This window comes from Maylandia zebra, linkage group LG3, assembly GCF_041146795.1.
Source record: "Maylandia zebra isolate NMK-2024a linkage group LG3, Mzebra_GT3a, whole genome shotgun sequence".
Taxonomy (NCBI): domain Eukaryota; kingdom Metazoa; phylum Chordata; class Actinopteri; order Cichliformes; family Cichlidae; genus Maylandia; species Maylandia zebra.
In genome coordinates, this window is record NC_135169.1 from 49222898 (window position 1) to 49241512 (window position 18615).

At 39.7% G+C, this 18615-nt stretch overlaps 1 protein-coding gene across 4 annotated transcripts in view; it reads left to right on the forward strand.

Moving 5' to 3' along the window:
- Positions 1 to 17621, forward strand: part of sorcs2 (sortilin-related VPS10 domain containing receptor 2) — a 416004-nt gene extending 398383 nt beyond the window's left edge. Inside the window, exons 15-27 of one of the 4 annotated variants that reach the window (XM_076881972.1) lie at positions 3954 to 4074; positions 4271 to 4404; positions 6257 to 6376; positions 6525 to 6696; positions 6777 to 6963; positions 7362 to 7495; positions 9087 to 9210; positions 11957 to 12069; positions 12356 to 12478; positions 12619 to 12718; positions 13067 to 13169; positions 14087 to 14380; positions 15627 to 17621. In XM_076881972.1, coding sequence (XP_076738087.1) covers positions 3954 to 4074; positions 4271 to 4404; positions 6257 to 6376; positions 6525 to 6696; positions 6777 to 6963; positions 7362 to 7495; positions 9087 to 9210; positions 11957 to 12069; positions 12356 to 12478; positions 12619 to 12718; positions 13067 to 13169; positions 14087 to 14342 — 1687 coding nt within the window. In that variant the 3' untranslated portion in view covers positions 14343 to 14380; positions 15627 to 17621. The remainder of the gene's footprint in view (positions 1 to 3953; positions 4075 to 4270; positions 4405 to 6256; positions 6377 to 6524; positions 6697 to 6776; positions 6964 to 7361; positions 7496 to 9086; positions 9211 to 11956; positions 12070 to 12355; positions 12479 to 12618; positions 12719 to 13066; positions 13170 to 14086; positions 14381 to 15626) is intronic. The other 3 variants (XM_076881973.1, XM_076881974.1, XM_076881975.1) reach the window with 3 other exon arrangements.
- The last annotated feature ends 994 nt before the right edge of the window (positions 17622 to 18615 follow it).

Here is an 18615-nt window from a genome sequence, read left to right on the forward strand (position 1 = left end):
TGCATCTGTCAGCTTGTCTATCACTGTTGTAAACAAGAAGGGGGTCAAAGCCAGTACCTGTTTGTAATTCCACCTGTCTCCCTGTCCTCATTCATGTCCTGGCCTCACGTACATTTCTGCCAATCCTGACTTCCTAATGCTGTAGCATAGAGTTTGGCAACCTATCATATTGTTTCTCGAAATCCTCAAAAGCATTTTGCAAAACCTTCTGACCTTTTCTGTACTTCCTGATCAGCACTTTCAAAGAAAATATTACATCTACCATCAACAGATTCATAGCTTATCGGTATCATCTTCATCAGTCTGTAATTACTATAACTCTTTTGTTCTTGAAAACTGGTACCACTACAGTTTTCGATTTCTTTGGCTTCTCACTCTATGAGTACTGAATATCAACTGCAGGTAGCTTTAGGTTCATATCTTTTTAGGCGTAAAGTCTGTCTTCTCTTGCTTGCTCTCTCTCTCTCACTCGCTCTCTCCAAATCTCTCCATCTCTAAGTTAGCAGGAGTGACACTTGTCACATCATCTTAGACTCCAGACCTTGGCACACAGATAAGACTCACTCCTAGCAGTAATCTGCTGAGAAGGGCAAAGAGATTGTCACACACACGCACAGATACACGCGCAGGCACACACACATGAGGAGGAGAGATCGAACATTCAAGCTCACTCACCATTATCAGAGATGTCAGGCACACAGCCTCTGGGCTGAGACACACTCAGACGCACACACGCACACACACACACACACACACACACACACATATATATGTGCCATCCAACTGACTCCAGCGAGATAGGGTCGGCGGCCAAGGAAGGGTGTTGAGGGCAGCTCATGTCTGATAGATTAGCCAGGGTCTATATCCTTGCCACGGAGTTTCGATTTTTGATGGCGGAGGCTGCCATCCCGTAATGAAGTCTTTGAACAGTGACTTAGCACCAAGGACAGGTGGGGAGTAGAGCTCGTCCACCACTCATACTAATAACACCCAGTCAAATATCAGGACAGCACAGGCGGGTTTCTACTGCACATACTGCTTTGTGAGATCATGAAATCACCTCATTCTGCTGCTTCTAAACCACTTGTAAGAAACATAATAGAAAACCACATCACTGGTTTGTATCTAATCACATTCTGCAACAAAACTCTCCTGAAAACAATGTACAAACATGTGTTTTCTCCTACTTAGCTCTGTTTGTTTAACAAAGGGAGCTGTTACAGTTTTTTCTGAATGCTTAAACACTAACTGTGATTCCTGTAGCACAATCTCTAAAACTATTCAGACTTATAGCAAAACCACTCACTGAGTTTGCAAAACTAAAAGCACAAAAACTGCTTTGCACTCAGTTTGCAATTTTGTAACACACACTTTGCAAAACTGTAGGCACAATTCACTGCACAACACTCAATTACCAAATTTCCAACACACTCCTAGCAAAAGTATACACATGTATGGCTATCATTAACACTAATTTGCCAACTGTCTGGCACACTTTCACATGTGAAAACTTTTTTAGATAATTAGTTCACTTTGCAATCAGCCTAAGCACTATAATACAGGTAAGCTGTGTGTGCGGAGTACAATGGAGGGAGCAGAAAGAGTGAGAAGTAGAGGAGGCCGAGGAAGAGGACGTGGAGGTGAAGAAGTAGGATGAAGAGGACGGCAAGGACAAGGAGGAGCAAGAGGAAGACGAGGAAGGGGGAGAGGAAGGGTAGGAAGAGTAAGAAATAGAATTGCTGATGACATCAGAGTTACAATAGTGGACCATGTCATCAACCGTGGAATGACCCTGAGGGTAGCTGGCCAACGGGTCCAGCCTAACTCGAGCCGCTACACTGTAGCAAGTACCATAAGGACATCTTGAAATGAGAATCGGTTAGTACAGTCACTTCGCACAAAGATTTGTAGCACTGCCATATGCCAATGAGAAACACACCAAAACCATTGATGTAAAAATACTGAAATTGTTACTTTACAGAATTGCTAGATGACCAGATGCTGGGGCAGAGGAAGCATGTTCACTGCAGACCAAGTAACCCATATAGTCATTATGGCGATTGCAAATAATCCTATACTTGGAAATGAACACTTGTGTTTGTTTTGATGTGTTTGAATAAACACCAGTACTTGAAGTTTGGATCCCTCTATGCTTATGGATAGAAGTATGAGCTCAAACTGACATAGCCTACCTTGTGCGCAGAGAAAGCAAAGGCCAGATGTGTTTTGTATTCATACCATCAGTGTGCAGTTGGCGCATTGTGTGCTTAGTAGATGATGGCTTGTGTGTACTGTTTGATACGGAAACACCATTTTTACGAAGGTGTGAAGAGTTAATCCAGCTGTGTTTGCTTTTGCAAGAGAACTACAATGTTTTGATTATTGGGTGACAGGTTTTCTTATTTGTGTGAAGAGTTTTGCAAAATTAGCCAATAGTTACAAAAAATGTGCTTAAGCAATCAGAAAAAACTGTAATAAGTTTTGATTTGTGTTCACTGAGCTGATTGGACTGTTGTTTGTCCACTAACAGAAGTGTTAATGCTCTGGAGCGCCCATTCAACAGTAGACAAAGAAATAACTAAATTAACTCCACAGCTGGTGGGAATTAATACACAAATAAAGCAATAAACATTTTTACACTGAAGTACACTGAAAGGTTTGCAGTGACCCAGCAAAATGTTGTTTACAAAATCTAGATAAGACTCACGGATGGAAATGTTAAACATGCGTTCATCCACATTACTAAGGCAGGATCTTCTCCTTGTCCTCCATAGGTGGTTTTCAGAATTTTGAAATTGGCGTATTGTGATCATAGACTGTATACAAAGATAGACAGTTTGTAGCTACTTATTAGATTAAAGACTCAAGATAAGTATTTTTGGGCAGCTGCCATGTCGTTATTTTGGAGTCAGAGGTTACCATATTTGATCAGGAGGGTGATGTCGTAAGCTATCAGCTAATATTAGCACAGATCCTGCTAATTGTTACTAAATAAGACTTCAAATTTTACCTTAGCAAAACTGAAATCCAAACTTTTTTGACAGTCTGTACCACACAGCATGGAATAATTTTAAATCAGATAATTGCTTTAAAAATCCACCAAATTTAAGAAGCAGGATAATCCGTATTTGACCAAATCAAACAAGTAAGAGCAAGAAGAACAACAGAGGTAAAAAGTGGAACATCAGCATATGTGAATCTGCAGCCGAGACATCTGTCACTACCTTTTAACGACGCTGGTAAAGACAACATTAGTCTTGCTTGCGCGGCACTCCAACGAAGTGATTGCAAACCAATAACATATGTCAGAGTGACTGATTTGAGTCACATCAGTATGCTTAAAAATGTTCTAACAGACACACACAGATTAAACAGCTGAGTTCAGTAATGGGAATATGGCGCATCACCTGTGATTTCCTGTAGAACACCACCATCTAGTGGAAAGGATGGGGAACTGTGACTTTGATAAAAGGCTTTATCACTTGAGCTACATTTCCAATAGAGATACAATCCATTTGTAAAGCTGCAAGATGGTTTAGGTAAAGATTATCTCAGTGTTGCCCCTTGCATCATACACAATAATGCCACAATAATGCTGTAAAATAAATACTTACATTTTAAAACTGCCACTCTGTGTTTTAGAAAAGCACATGTTGTGAATTACCAGTCTTAGAATAATTAATGAAGTTGCTGCTGTTTGTGTCAGGTGTGTAAGTGAGTGCAACTCAGTGACTCTGAGGAAACACAGAGGAAAGAATCTAACAAACAGCTGGAAGCAAGAACGTTGTTAATGTTTTATCAAACAAGCAGAACATTAAGGAAATATCCTGTCTTTACCATTTAGGTGTTGATGCTAAAAAATGAAAAAAGCCTGATGTTCAGACTTTCCTTTGTGCCGACAAAAAAAGGCTTTTTTCGTTATACTGCGTGTGTGTGTGTGTGTTTTCTTGCAGTGTGTTTGGCCACATCAGCTATAGGTCAGACTGGGAGCTGGTGAAAGTGGACTTTAGGCAGTCTTTTCCCCGTCAGTGCACTGAGTCTGATTATGACTCCTGGCAGTTCACAGATCAGAAGGTAATGCACACGGACTCACACAGAGATGCAGCACATTCACATGATTTAAGCTGTGTTATAGATTCTAGCTTTTTGAAGTTTCCAAGGGAAATTATCTATTTCTAAGGTCATGGCTCTCGAGCTGTGTTTGGTTGTATCAGATTGTACAAACATATAAGTGGCTACAGAGTGTGCACATGGATTTTATCACCCTTAGGAGGAAAAGTGCATTATGGGCCAGGAGCGGACGTTCAGGAAGAGGAAGGACACTGCATTCTGCATAAAAGGAAAAAGCTACACATCAGCTCTGACCAACAAACCCTGCCAGTGTACTGAGAAAGACTACAACTGGTAAATATGCACTGAACTGGTTTCAGATTACATCATATTTCCTCTATTATTGTATCTGAAAGTAGAATGCGGAAACAAAAGCAAATGTATTGTTTATAAATGCAAATAAAGGACACTGTGCACACTACAGGGTGGGCCATTTATATGGAAAACACCATAATAACATGGGAATGGTTGGTGATATTAAAGTCCTGTTTGTGGCACATTAGTATATGTGAGGTGGCAAACTCCTCAAGATGGGTGGTGACCATGGTGGCCGTTTAGAAGTCGGCCATCTTGGATACAACTTTTGTTTTTTCAATAGGAAGAGGGCCATGTGACACATCAAACTTATTGGTAATGTCACAAGAAAAACAATGGTGTGCTTGGTTTCAATGTAACTTTATTCTTTCATGAGTTACTTACAAGTTTCTGACCACTTATAAAATGTGTTCAATGTGCTGCATTGTGTTAGATTGTCAATGCAACCTTCTTCTCCCACTTTTCACACACTGATAGCAACACCACAGGAGAAATGCCAGCACAGGCATCCAGTATCCGTAGTTTCAGGTGCTTCACATCTCGTATCTTCACACCATAGACAATTGCCTTCAGATGGCGCCAAAGATAAAAGTCTAAGGGGGTCAGATCGGGAGACCTTCGGGCCACCACGACCAATCCACTTTCCAGGAAACTGTTCATCTAGGAATGCTCGGACCTGGCACCCATAATGTGGTGGAGCACCATCTTGCTGGAAAAACTCAGGGAACATGCCAGCTTCAGTGCACAAAGAGGGAAACACATCATCATGTAGCAATTTCAAATATCCAGTGGCCTTGAGGTTTCCATTGATGAAGAATGGACCCACTATCGTTGTACCCCATATACCACACCAAACCATCACTTTTGTTGGTCCAACAGTCTTGGAGGGATCCATCCAATATGGGTTAGTGTCAGACCAATAGCGGTGGTTTTGTTTGTTAACTTCACCATTCACATAAAAGTTTGCCTCATCTCTGAACAAAATCTTCTGCGTGAACTGAGGGTCCTGTTCCAGTTTTTGTTTTGCCCATTCTGCAAATTCTGTGCGCCGATCTGGGTCATCCTCGTTGAGATGCTGCAGTAGCTGGATTTTGTAAGGGTGCCGTTTGTGAGAAGCTAATATCCGCCGAAGGGATGTTCAACTAATGCCACTCTCCAGTGAGATGCGGTGAGTGCTACGCTGTGGGCTCTTGCTGAATGAAGCTAGGACAGCCACTGATGTTTCTTCATTAGTAACAGTTTGCTTGCGTCCACATTTTGGCAAAAATCACGAAACTTAGCAAGCAGTTTGCTGACTGTAGCATGGGAGATGGGTGGTCCCGTAGGGTGTCTTGCATTGAAATCTGCTGCAATGACCCGGTTACTGCGTTCACCAGATATCAACACAATTTCGATCCGCTCCTCACGTGTTAACCTCTTCGACATGTCAATGACTGTGAACAAAGAGAAACTTGTAAATAACTCATGAAAGAATAAAGTTACGTGGAAACCAAGCACACCATTGTTTTTCTTGTGACATTACCAATAAGTTTGATGTGTCACATGGCCTATTGAAAAAACAAAAGTTGTATCCAAGATGGCCGACTTCTAAATGGCCACCATGGTCACCACCCACCTCGAGGAGTTTGCCCCTTCACATATACTAATGTGCCACAAACAGGACTTTAATATCACCAACCATTCCCATGTTATTACGGTGTATCCATATAAATGTACTTCATGCTGTGTTATCTTTGAGGCCTTTACTTTTTCAAGTATTTGCTCAGACCAGCATAACTTTCTTGCTTAGTGAACAGTTATTAATTTTTATGATGCTGAAATGTCTTTGTAGTGATTATGGATTCGAGCAATCACACATGGAAACTGACCGCTGCATTGCTGACTTCTGGTATGATCCAGATTCACCACCTGAAGACTGCCACCTAGGACAGACCTACATGTCCAGCACTGGGTCTGTTCTTGTTGATTTTACGTTTTCTCCAACCCAGCTCCAGCTCTGTCTCAAGTTCACACCTACCAGCATTGTTATTCACTCTCTAATCTTGCTTTCAGTAAGAGTGCACGCCTGACTTCACACTCTGTCCTCTGCTGTGTTTCAGCTACAGGAAGATGATATCTAACTCATGTGAAGGGGAGCCAAACAAGCAGCAGAGCTCTAAAAAGCACAGCTGCCCCCTGCTCGCGCCTAAAGGATTACGAGTTGGCATAAAAGGGCAGATGCTGGCTGTGGCACCTGGGGATGACATCACATTCACTGTCCACCAGGAGCAGGTAGGACAAAAGTTGTTTTCTTTTTACTTTTTCCTCATTTATTCAGTTTCAGTTTGTTGAACATTATCTTTCTTTAACAGGGTGACACCAGCAGCACCAAGTATCAGGTGGATCTTGGTGATGGGGTACGGACAATTTACCAGAACCTGACTGTGACTGATGAACCCATCCAGCACCGTTATGAAAATCCAGGCATTTACAAGGTCAAAGTGAAGGCTGAGAATATGGCTGGACACGATGAGGCTACCATGTACATCCAGGTCACAGGTTGGGTTTCCTGGTGAACTTCCTTGTCTTTTAATTAGACAGCCTCTAAAATGTATTTTCTTTCTTGGAGGTGGAGTTTTTGCTGATGTCTCATCACTGAAGCTCACACTGCCTGTCACAAACATCTATACTCATTTGTCCTGAATTTCTATTAATACCTAGCAGGGAAAAAACGTGATGAAATCATCTTTTGCCAGTTGGTTCGCTCCTCTCATATCTGTCTAGCTTTGCCAAATATGGTGGAGACCGTTCTGAATCTCACTTCATTTTTCACTTCTTATTTGTCAGTTAGAAATGTTCTAATTCTACTGACACGAACTTTAATATTTAACATGGTAGCTGAGGCCTGTAGAGTCTGACCCTTTCTTATTATTTTAATAGAATTTCATTTCTTGTAGCCCCACTACAGGAAGTACACCTAGAAGTGGTTCCCATTGCTGGGAGAAACCATGAGGTCAATCTCACTGCTACTGTCCTTCCCAGTGAGGCCAACCTGACTGTCTTTTACTGGTGGATAGGAGACAGCATGCAGGTAAAGGAAAAACTTCAATTGTCATTCATTTATAAATTCATTTCTAACTGTAAAATCTGTGGAATTCCATTAAAATTGCGTTAGTTCAGCTAAGTAACTAAGGATTGAATACAGGGTGGTGTACAAACAAACGTGAAAAGTGGTGATTAAGAGGAAGAAACAGTGTGTCATGAGAAGCACTCCCCAGCACTTTAGGCCTGATGCTGGAAACTAAACTAAAACTTCATCAAAAAAAGAAATCTCTAAGACTGATCTAAACTGAGAGCTGGTTCCATAGAAGAGGGACCTGCAAGCTGGTTCCATAGAAGAGGGACCTGCAAGCTGAAGGCTCTGCCTCCCATTCTACGTTTAAATACCGTAGCAACAACAAAAAACCCAGCAAACAATAATAAATAATAGCAGCAGCAGACTACATGGTGCCTAAGCCAAGTTGCTGTATAATGAGCCCAAAGAATCACCTAATTGTCAACTGGGTTTGACAATTGGTATGAGGTGTTTGTGCTGAAATGTTTGGTTTTTATGTATTATGCATTATGGCCAAACATATGCACTTTAGTCACATATGTCCAAAAAACACAGTTGCTGAAGTGTTGTAGTTTGTTCAGATAAAATTTTGCAAAGATAATGAGTGCTGCTGTGTTCTTTCTAGAAAGAGGCTTTCTCCTGGGAACCCTTCCAGACACACTGTACTTGTTCAGTCTTTTTCTAAATCTTGAATTTAACATGGTAGCTGAGGCCTGTAGAGTCTGAGATGTAGTTCTTGGATTGTTTTTTTGCTTGGTTGGTTGTTTTGGTGGTTTTTGCACTTTCTCTGAGCATTGCACTGTAACCTTGGGGTGAATTTCCCAAGATCTCTACTACTAGGAAGAATGTCTTGAATTTATTCCACTTCTTCCTCCAGACCAGAAAACTGCCAAAAAAATCTGATTTTGTGGCCGTGGTTGGGTTCCCGAATTAAATTAATGACGTGCATTTAATTTGCAGCCCCCCGTGGCTACTTATCTTTTTAATTCCCAAGGAACTAGTAAGGGTGTACTTAAATTTGACACTCTGATTGTGCATTTTGGATAAGGTTTTGTTCAATAAACAATGACACAGCATTATAGGAAATGTTTTGTACTTTGCCTGAAGTTTTATTTATTTAATTTTAAGACCTGGTAAAGAACAGATGATTTTTATTATGTTCTGATATGTATAAACTTTTCAGTTTCTTTTTACAGTGACAAAGAGACCAAAATTTGTGTAGCTGCTAAGTATTAACTAGTTACATTGTGCACTGCCTTCTTGCAAGAAGGCAGTAGGTTGCTGGACCCAGAGTACAATATGGGGGGTTTCTTGTTAGGGTTCCTCGCTTGGAACAATTGCAATACCAATTTTAATTTAAGCTATGAGCAAATTTGTGGCCCAGTGACTATAGCAATGAATTAAAATAGTCTCAAAATTTATTATGCACAGCAGGTTTCATATTGCATAGGTTTATTAAATAAACCCAAAAATGTTCTGAATATTTCTGACCTCCAGACCTCCATTTTTTTGTTTTTCCAGATGTTCCACATGTTTTTATCACTAATACTGTGAATTTTTCCTGCAGCCCATCCTGACTCTGCAGAACAACCTTCTGACTCGTTTCCCAGGAACAGGCAAAGTCTCAGTCACGGTACAGGCCACAAACAGCCGATCCATGGTGCAGGACACAAGAACTGTCCGAGTTTACGGTAACGTATGTTTGTATGTGCTAAGAGGTGAAGAGAAAGAGGTTATTATATCAAAGGTTCTGAGAAAGTTACATTTGTCTGTTGGCCAAAATAGAATTACAATATTCATTTTAATTCAATTCTTCAATTCAATTTTATTTATACAGCGGCAAATCACAACAACAGTCATTTCAAGGCACTATTGTCAGAAAAACCCAACCCCATATGACCCCCTACGAGCAAGCTCAGGGTGGGGCGGTTATCTGCCACGATCGGTTGGGGAGAGAGAAGGAGGACAGGATCAAAGACATGTTGTGGAAGTGAGCCAGAGATTACAGTATTTTTTTCGAGTGGTTAAACACATTTCTCGAAACTATGCCTCGTATTCTCAAAACAGTAAACACAAATCCATAACGTCTCACCCAATTTCCCAAACATCGTATTTTCAGGTCAAAATGAAGCTCTACACTCAAAACCATTCACTTGCTGAAAAAATAAATTTTGCCCACAGACATAACACACAAGGCCTCAAACACACACACTACAACATAGTCTTACACATTGGTGCAATAAATTAAAAACAATATTTCCAGAACTGGCAAGTCATGTTGCTTGTGGTTCTTCCCCTCAAAAACCTTTTCACATGATGAAGACAAAAGACACAACCAATGCGTCTCCTTTTGGTCAGGTTAAAACCTGACTAACACAATAGAGTTACCCTGAACCACAGTTTAAGAGTGCACAAATGGCAGCATAAACTATCATGCTGTGATGTAACACAATACTTCATACAATATCAGAACTCACTTGTTGGTTTTTCACTCTTTCAGACTATCATTCAAAAGAACCAATCTATGCCAGTTTCATCTGGAATTGGTTCTTTCGGAGGATGTGGTCAATATGGAGAGGCTAATGGCATTTATCCCTCGAAAATTATGATCATCCTCAATCAATCTCCTCCTCGCAGGGGGATTACATTAGTGGCATCTTCCATGTTTACAAGCTCCCTCTCTTGCTCCTCTGACAATTTAACCGGCCTCCACCAGGTGGTCCCCTCTGTGTCCTACAAAAAAATAGAAGCACTCATTTACTGTAACTGTCAAATAACCTTTTTCAGGACAAAAATGGAAACATACTGAAACTCAAAAAACTTGAGTTCAGTAACTCAAAAGTTACTGAAGTTACTGTACAGAACAGTCTTACACCTACCTGTTTTCCTCCCTGAAGGTTCTGATGATGGAGGCAACAGTGAAGCGACTCAAATTTGGCTGTACTCGTTGCCCAGCCTCCCTCATAGTCATACCATAAACAAGGACACAGTCAACTAAAGTGGCTCGAAATTCATCCAAGACCGCTTGTCTCCTTGCCCTAGCTCTTCCCCTTCCTTGTCGCTGTTGTCCTAGACCTCCTTCTCCTCTGCCTCCTCCTCCTCCACCTCCTCTTCCCTGATGTCCTAGACCTCCTTCGCCTCCTCCTCCTCGACCTTTCAGACCCGGATGAGCTGACTTTGGCCCTCAAAGTTTCTGATTGGTGTGTGATACATTTTGACTCTTAGTGTTTCCACTAATTGAGTTCAAGCTGTGCTGACTTAAGTCAACATCATTGAATGCTAGTGCTTTCAAAATGACTACATGGCGTAAGCACTGAAAATCAAAGGGATTTGTGTGTACAGTTTTCCAATAACAGTTCACCAAATCTGACTCATGTATTAAAGCAGGGTATTTCCCTGCACTAAATTCCCCTGTGTTTATAGTTCAGGGAAATGGGTGTGCTTTTTGAAAAATAGCATTATGGTTTTGAAATTTGAGTTCAAAAGATAGTGTTTAAGCAATCGAGAAAAACTGTAATAACAAGTATGTTTCAGTGCAGAGAGGTCATTCATTCTTGCTAACATAAACAATGCTGTTAGCTTAAATTTAATGCACATGTTCATTCTTTCTTTTGGATAAGGTAGTTAAGAAAAATCTGAAAAAAATTGAATTCAGATCTTTGTCCTACTGTAGGCTTTTTCTCATAGCTTTCAACCACATCTCGGCTTCTACTGTTGAGAGTGAGCTTTCAACATTCTTAAATTTTTCAGTCAGAGTTCGGATAGTAAAGTCAAAACTTAAAAGCTATTCCTGGTCTAAGAGTCACTGAGACAAACAGAGACAAATTTGCTGCCTGTTATTGTAGGGTCTGCCTTACAATATAAAACGCCTTGAGGTGACTGTTGTTGAGATTTGGCGCTGTACAAATAAAATTGAATTGACATTTTTCCATCTTTGGAAAATATTGTATGATCTCATGATTTTATTGCTGGTGTATCAGAGTTAGCAAGTTAGAATTCATTTGACAAAGAGATGTGCTTGTTTTATTTATAAGCAAGCTTTAATATTTGAAGATAGAGGGAGTTTATTTTAGTTTAACTCGGATTTTTTTACTGTCTGAACTCAAGTACATTTTAACTAGCTTTTTGCTTTGGTTTCATTATGTTGCTCAAATTATTTTGTGATTTTTGTACACAGTTTTATACATATTTGAAATGCTGCTTCTCAACAAGCTACACTACTTCTATTAGTTCATGCAAAAAAATACACATATGGATAGGCAGACTGATTTCTTTACCACATATGTTCCCACCAAGGTGTTACACATCAGTCCAAACAGCGTAATGTGTAGGTATTTGCAATTTCTTTTTAATTTTATTTATTTGCTAAAATAATATTTTAGGTTTTATTTGATCAATTTAAATCATAGCCATGATGCTTGTTGACTGCTCCTGCAGATAACTTCCAAGTCATCCCTCTGAGCTTCAGCAGAAACCTAGACAGATTCAATCCAAATATCCCAGAGTGGAGAGATGACATTGGCCAGGTGGTCACCAAAATACTGGCTAAGGTAGGTCTTTAAAGAGAATGGATGGTAGTGTCACGCAACCTAACTTCTTGTCTTTTCATAGCGCACAGTCCAGTCTAATGTCTGGTACTCCTATAAAAATACAAAACATAAAAGTATTACTGTTAGATAATGATAGTCCATGTTATAATCACATAATAATAATATAATCATAGTTAGCATGCTAACCTTTGCTGATTAACACTAAACACTGTAGGATATGAATTATACAGTTATTGGATTAGTGCAGATTTAAGACATGACTGGCATTTTCATCTTGTGGCCCCAGATTACAGGTGTACCTCAGAATTCCCTAGTTACTGTGGTCAAACCAGGTCTCCCCACCTCTGCCAACCTGTATGTTCTCCCACTGGACACCAAACCAGCCAAGAGAAGCTTGTTTGTAGATAAGGTATGTGATCACTGATAATAAACATATCCAATGCCTGAACACGGGTGGTGGCATGTTTTACTCTGTGGAGACACAGACTAGCAAGTTTGTTTTTTATAAGTAACATCAGTTACATTTAATACACTTAATCTCATCTTTAGCGTATTCCAGCCATCATTCAGGTCTTCAACGACAACAACGTCAGCTTTGTGATACGAGGAGGCCTACAGGTGCTCGTGATGCTAGCTGACCCAAATGCAGGTATATTTTGGTACATGTATTTTGCACTTCAGTACATATTAAGTGAAGTTTGTAAATGTATACAGTATTTTAAATGATAATTGCATCCTATTGGTTTATTTCCAAGAACTAGGTTATATTACTAAAGACTCAACAGTTACAGAGGCAGAGAATGGTGCGTTGATAAATAATATACCTGCTTTCTCTATAAATGCAATTAGCATCACCAGCTTAGTCTTTGGTTTGACTCCTGGGCCTTTCTTTTTCCTGCATCCGGGTCTGTTGGTGTTGTGCTCTGCTGTGTTTTCACCTTTTGTCCTTTGATTGTAGAAATGTGATGCATTCTTTACTGTGTGCTCATCAATCCAGGCTACCATGGAGCAGCTGGAAGTGCCGGTGTTTGGACTCTAGCTGTCATTTTCCTCATTGGTCTTATTGCTACTGGCGCCTTTATCCTCTATAAGTTCAAAAGGTGAGTCATGTATTTTACAGTGCTGTCACCTTAACGACGTAGGCACAAAAAAACCTGACAAAGAATGGAAATCAAACGTTGAAAGAAAAACTCATGAGGTGAGCTCTAAAGTCAGTAGTTTTGTACAGTAACATAATATTTGTAATATTGCCTCTGTGCACCACTGCAGTGGATTGTAAATGAAACAATTAAGATGTAATTGAAATGCAGACTTTCAGCTTCACAAGCTAGGTGAGGGCTATTCTTTCATTATTCCATGATAAATTAAGCAGAATGCAGAGAGACCCACTTACAAGCAGTAACTGAAGGCAGCTGAACTAAAGTCTAAGTGGAGTATCTCAAGAGATACACCACACAGCATCTGGTGAAATCACCCTGGATTTTCTAAGCCTCTGAAAATGAAGGACTGTGTCTAAACATGGCTTTAACTCCTACACAATAAATGTAATACTTCTGTTAAACGTCCTCAATTAAAGCTGAAAATCTGAATTTTAATTGTAACCTGACTATTTAAAATCCATTGTGGGTAGTGTGGAAATCCATCAAATGTTCAGGTTCCATACCAAAGTAAGTGACACAAATTGAAACATCCCTTAAGTTAGATTGCTACAATATTGAAATTTTGTAATGATGTGCATGAACTAAAATGTATCCATCTGTCCAGTATCTTTAGCTACCACCAGCTATTTTAATAAAAATATCATATTCCCTGATGGTTGCATACACCTCATGATGTTTGAAGTCATACAACCCTAAACAGTTGAATGCAAATTCACATTGTGCATGCTTCTTGTCATATCAGTAACCCACCAGCAGCACCTCCTTGTGTCTCTAACACAAATATCCACAAAAAGTCACTTAAAGAACGCAATGGAAGACTATACAGCCCCGTCTTACAAAAACAACAAATCCCACAGTCCTTGGCTTAGGCCTGAGGATGCATATCCCCCATTGTTTTTCAGGAAGCTTCCATGCACCCACAACTACGCCCAGATGCACAGTGTAAAGGAGCAGGAGATGATCAGCCCTGTCAATCACAGTGAGGACACCCAGCAAATCATCCAGGGTGAGGAGTACATCGATGACGACCTGGACTCACAGACTCTAGGTAACGCAGGAGGTAGCCCCGCCTTCCGTTCCCTAATAAGGACTACTACTAACCACTGCTACTAAACCCAAGCCACTAACACCAGCAGCTAACACACACCAAGGTACTGAAGGACTTCCCCCTTTTTGTTATTTTTACTGCCATTGCAGTTCTTTGAGGTTTATTATCGTTGCTTCTAAAGTAGTCACATAGCATTTCATGGCCATCAACAAGCACAGCTAATCATATTGCATGACATTCAGTAATTTTTGCACTACATAATGCCTAAGGAATCTGAAATGTTAGTGTTACTGAGTTATACTTGTACACTTGCCAAAATTCTTTTAATTTTATCATACATGACCTGATGTCTCTATATAATAATTTCTATAAATTTTATGACAAGGTTTCTCATAAAATACAGTGCAACAACAAAACAATATGATGGCTATGGTTATGATGGTAATGAATTGATTTGTGATCATAGATATAGTGGATTGTTAATGGCGGTCACCATTAAAGTAATCATTTTTCTTTCCTGACAATAATAAGTGCATTCTTTGTATATTTACATATTAAACTATCTTTGTCACGACTATCATTGTGACAAAAGTAAATCATTCTTAATTTTAAAGCCTGATTGTGTTCTGTTATATAAGATTAGAAATTTTTTTTTTTTACCTCTGTTTCATGTAATAAAGCAAATTGTATAAAAATCCCTGTCAGCATGTAGATCCTGTGAGGGTTTGGTCTACTAGGAGTGCTTAAGAAAGACACTGAGATTAGCAAATTGCAACTGGCCAACTTGGTCCTGTGACTTCTATTTAACAATATAAAGAAATATATATAGGAATTTTACTGATTAGAGCATGTGGAACAACTAATGATTTTTGAAGGAAAAACTTAAACGTAATTTGTGTTTTTATACCCAATTTTGAGCCAGCACGCTGGAATTCTTAATGAAGTCCAGAATTATTCAAACAATTAATCAACCATAGAATTAAATCAAGTTTACTATCCAAGAAGGCAAATTAATTATTACATTGTAATTATATAATTATGTGCTTTACTATTTTTTCTGCTTTTTTGTGAAATGGTGCATTTTGGAAGTTTTGGTGTTATGCGTGAGCCAGAACTGTATGTCACAGGACACCGTCTAATACTATACATTGCTTTATGTCATATATAACACTTTTACATAACTGTAAGTGGGCTTACATATCGTTAGCTTCATAGCATAATTGCCTAAGTCATTTGACTAAGTCAATGACTTAGGCACTTATGCTATGAAGCTAACGATATGTGTTTTATGTATATTTTATATGTCTCTTTAGCATCTCTCATATTGTTTTTTATCTCTTTTTTACCAGGCACTCATTCGGGTGTGGTCCTAAACATGAACTGCAGAGAGCTACACAGTTAGCAGACCAGCTGATGGCCACCATGGCAATGCTGAAGAGCTAGTTGAGGCGAGCCGAGCTGGCTAATGAGCACAGGGACTCCACTCTGCCTTTTTCCTTCTCTCGTCTTTAGATTTTCCCTCTCCTCCTCCTCTGTCAGGTCACTTCACTCTTCCATGGACTCTTCCACTCTCCTGCTTCTGGGTATTGTGTTAATTATTTTGGGGAAGTGGCTGACCATGGTGTTGGGACTCTATTCAGTAATCACCCCTTTTTTTGTGCCAACCCTGGAGACCCTGGACACAAGGGCCAGTGGCTCAGTTTGAAGGCTCATCTGTACACTGTCTGTCTGATAACACAGGTACAATCGGCAAGCATGTCTCACAAGACTGGTTTCCACTGATACTGAAAGTCAGAGAGATAGTTGAAACCACCAGAGACTAGTGTGCTAAAATGATTTGTGAGCACTAAACGTAGTTTGCATTGTTCCCCTCCATTATTGTTGCACCCCCCCCCCCTCCCACACACACACACACACACAGTTATCATTCTGCTCCTCTCGTCAATGGCAATAATAATCTCAATGGAATGTAGGATGTGATATAAACCCTTGTGAATTTGCATGTGATGGGTGTACACATGCAAACACAAGAGGGCAGTGTTGCACTTTTTGAAATCTCCACTGACAAGTACTCTTACAGCTCAGCTTCTTTGGAATATACTGTATGTACACACAGCTTTGTTTATTTAACAAAAAGAAAAAGAAAAAAAACATTCATCTCCAAGTGTTCCTGTTTAAAAGTAACAAAATTTACAGATGTGTGGTCTGTGATGTTTCTGATCAGTTTCACCTTTGTCTGTCCCATGGTGCCTGAAACAGCAGACGCAGATCTGCTCAGTGACATTTCCTGTTATTTAGTTATTTCTGGAAACAGTATAGCCCTTTCTCCTTGTCCTCATCCCCGTCCTAACACTTTCTGGGTCAGAGCAGACCCCCTGGAGACAAAGGTTGCCGTCATTGGAGGGAAGCTGTAGTTGATATATTTTATTGTATCAGCCTATATTAGGCAAAGCTTGTGGTGGAATCACGTCTCCTTAAAAGTTTGGTTCATTTTAAATGTGTAAATATGATCGGTGATTTACGCTTTGTAAATATCCCTTTGTGTGTGTGTTTTACACTAATACCAAAATACATCACTTTTTTTACCCCTCTTTTTCTGGAGTTTCCTGCCACAGAGTTTCCCAGGTTTGAACAACATCTCACTGTTTCCACTTTCCTCAGCATCATTGCCTGCTTTACATTTTTGGGTATTTTCATTATAATGTCATGGAATATTTCACTGTCTTTATTGTTAACTGGAAATAATTTTCTTGTCTTATGAAGATGCTCACAGTTACACAGTGACAGCAATGTAGATGGATATTTTTGATATACTGTCAGTTTTTCTTTTCCAGCCCATGTAAAACACAAATGAGTGTTTCTGTTACCTTTTGACAGTCATTTTATGTTTTTTTTAATTGAACTAATGTGAGCAGTTGCTGTTCACAATGCACCAGACAGCAGCTGAACAAGTCTACAGATGTGTCAAGAGGTCTTGTCACCACCCTTTGGTCCATCTTGTATTCGATGCAGCAGATCGTGTTCACTCCTCCTGGTTTGATTCATCTTTTGTACATATTCTGCTCATATTTTTGTTTAGTTTTCTAGTGATGTGTCATCTTTGTATCAATGTCCCCTTAAACACAGGGGAAAATGGGAGTTATGATGTTCCAGTGTAGTAGTCAAGGAGTTTCACATATGGTACACAGCATATGTGAAACAGCAGTGTAATTATAACCACGACTCTATCCTTTCATTTTTCTCTGTTCTGTTCGATCTTTTGGTTTTGCAATTAAAATCAACTGTGTTCTTTTCAGGAAGCATAGTGCACTCAACCTGCATCATGGAATAAATCACTCCCATAACGTGTATGTCTCTTTAATTTGTATAATATTATCCAGTACAACTGTTGTCACAGTGTTTTGCTAACTAAAAGTCAATCATTGTTTTTTCATGTTGTGAAAAAGGCTGCAGACTGAGGTAGACTTTATTATTTAAAAGGAAGATCCTCTGAAGGTTAGTACAGGATAAACAGGTTAGTACTGATGGCTACTAAGTAAAGAGCAGTGTATGACTGCTGCACAGTGGCCATCTAGTAAAAAGTTACTATAAGGTGTATACTGCCAATGTAGAGGATGGAAATCAGCCTGGACCGCTCGAGCATCACACAAAATACAATGAGGTGACCAAGTTCATGCAATCAAAGTCAGTTAAGATAATGTTGAGCTTCTACCTCCTCTGCCTGGTCAGACTGCTCCCAGAGGTACTTGGGACCTTGACCTTGGGAGTTTGAGGTGGAAGCAAGGCCTGGGTAAAAGCTTTAGAGCTTGAATGCCAGCCAGATAACTGCCGATTCACCTGCCACAAAGCAAGCCCTGTATTGTGCCTATGACAGATTTTATGTGGTTAAGGACATTATACTGATTATTTGAAGAGTTTCAGGTGGATTTTCATCTGAGTGCTTGCAAAGAATGAAATGGTCAAAGGAAATTTGGATCTTGCCGCTCCAATGTAAAATCGTTGGAAAACGAGGTGTGCATGCCTCTAAGTGGAACAGATTTTGGATTACAGTGTCAGAGTTTTAATTTTGTGAATAACTTCATAATCTTTGCTCAAACAACTGCAAAACATGTTTGCACAACACGGGTATGTTGAATTCTATAAGGCAAATCCATAAATATGTGGCGACTGTCTATCAAAAGTTACAGCTATCTTTATGACGTTTTCAAAACACGCTTTCTTTCATCAAGACAGTGCGTTTCTCACTGTTACATGCATTTGGATGGGAAACTCGCCCGAAACAAAGTATAGGTTTTCATTATGTGAATAATTTTAAAATCTTAGCTCATACAGCTTTAA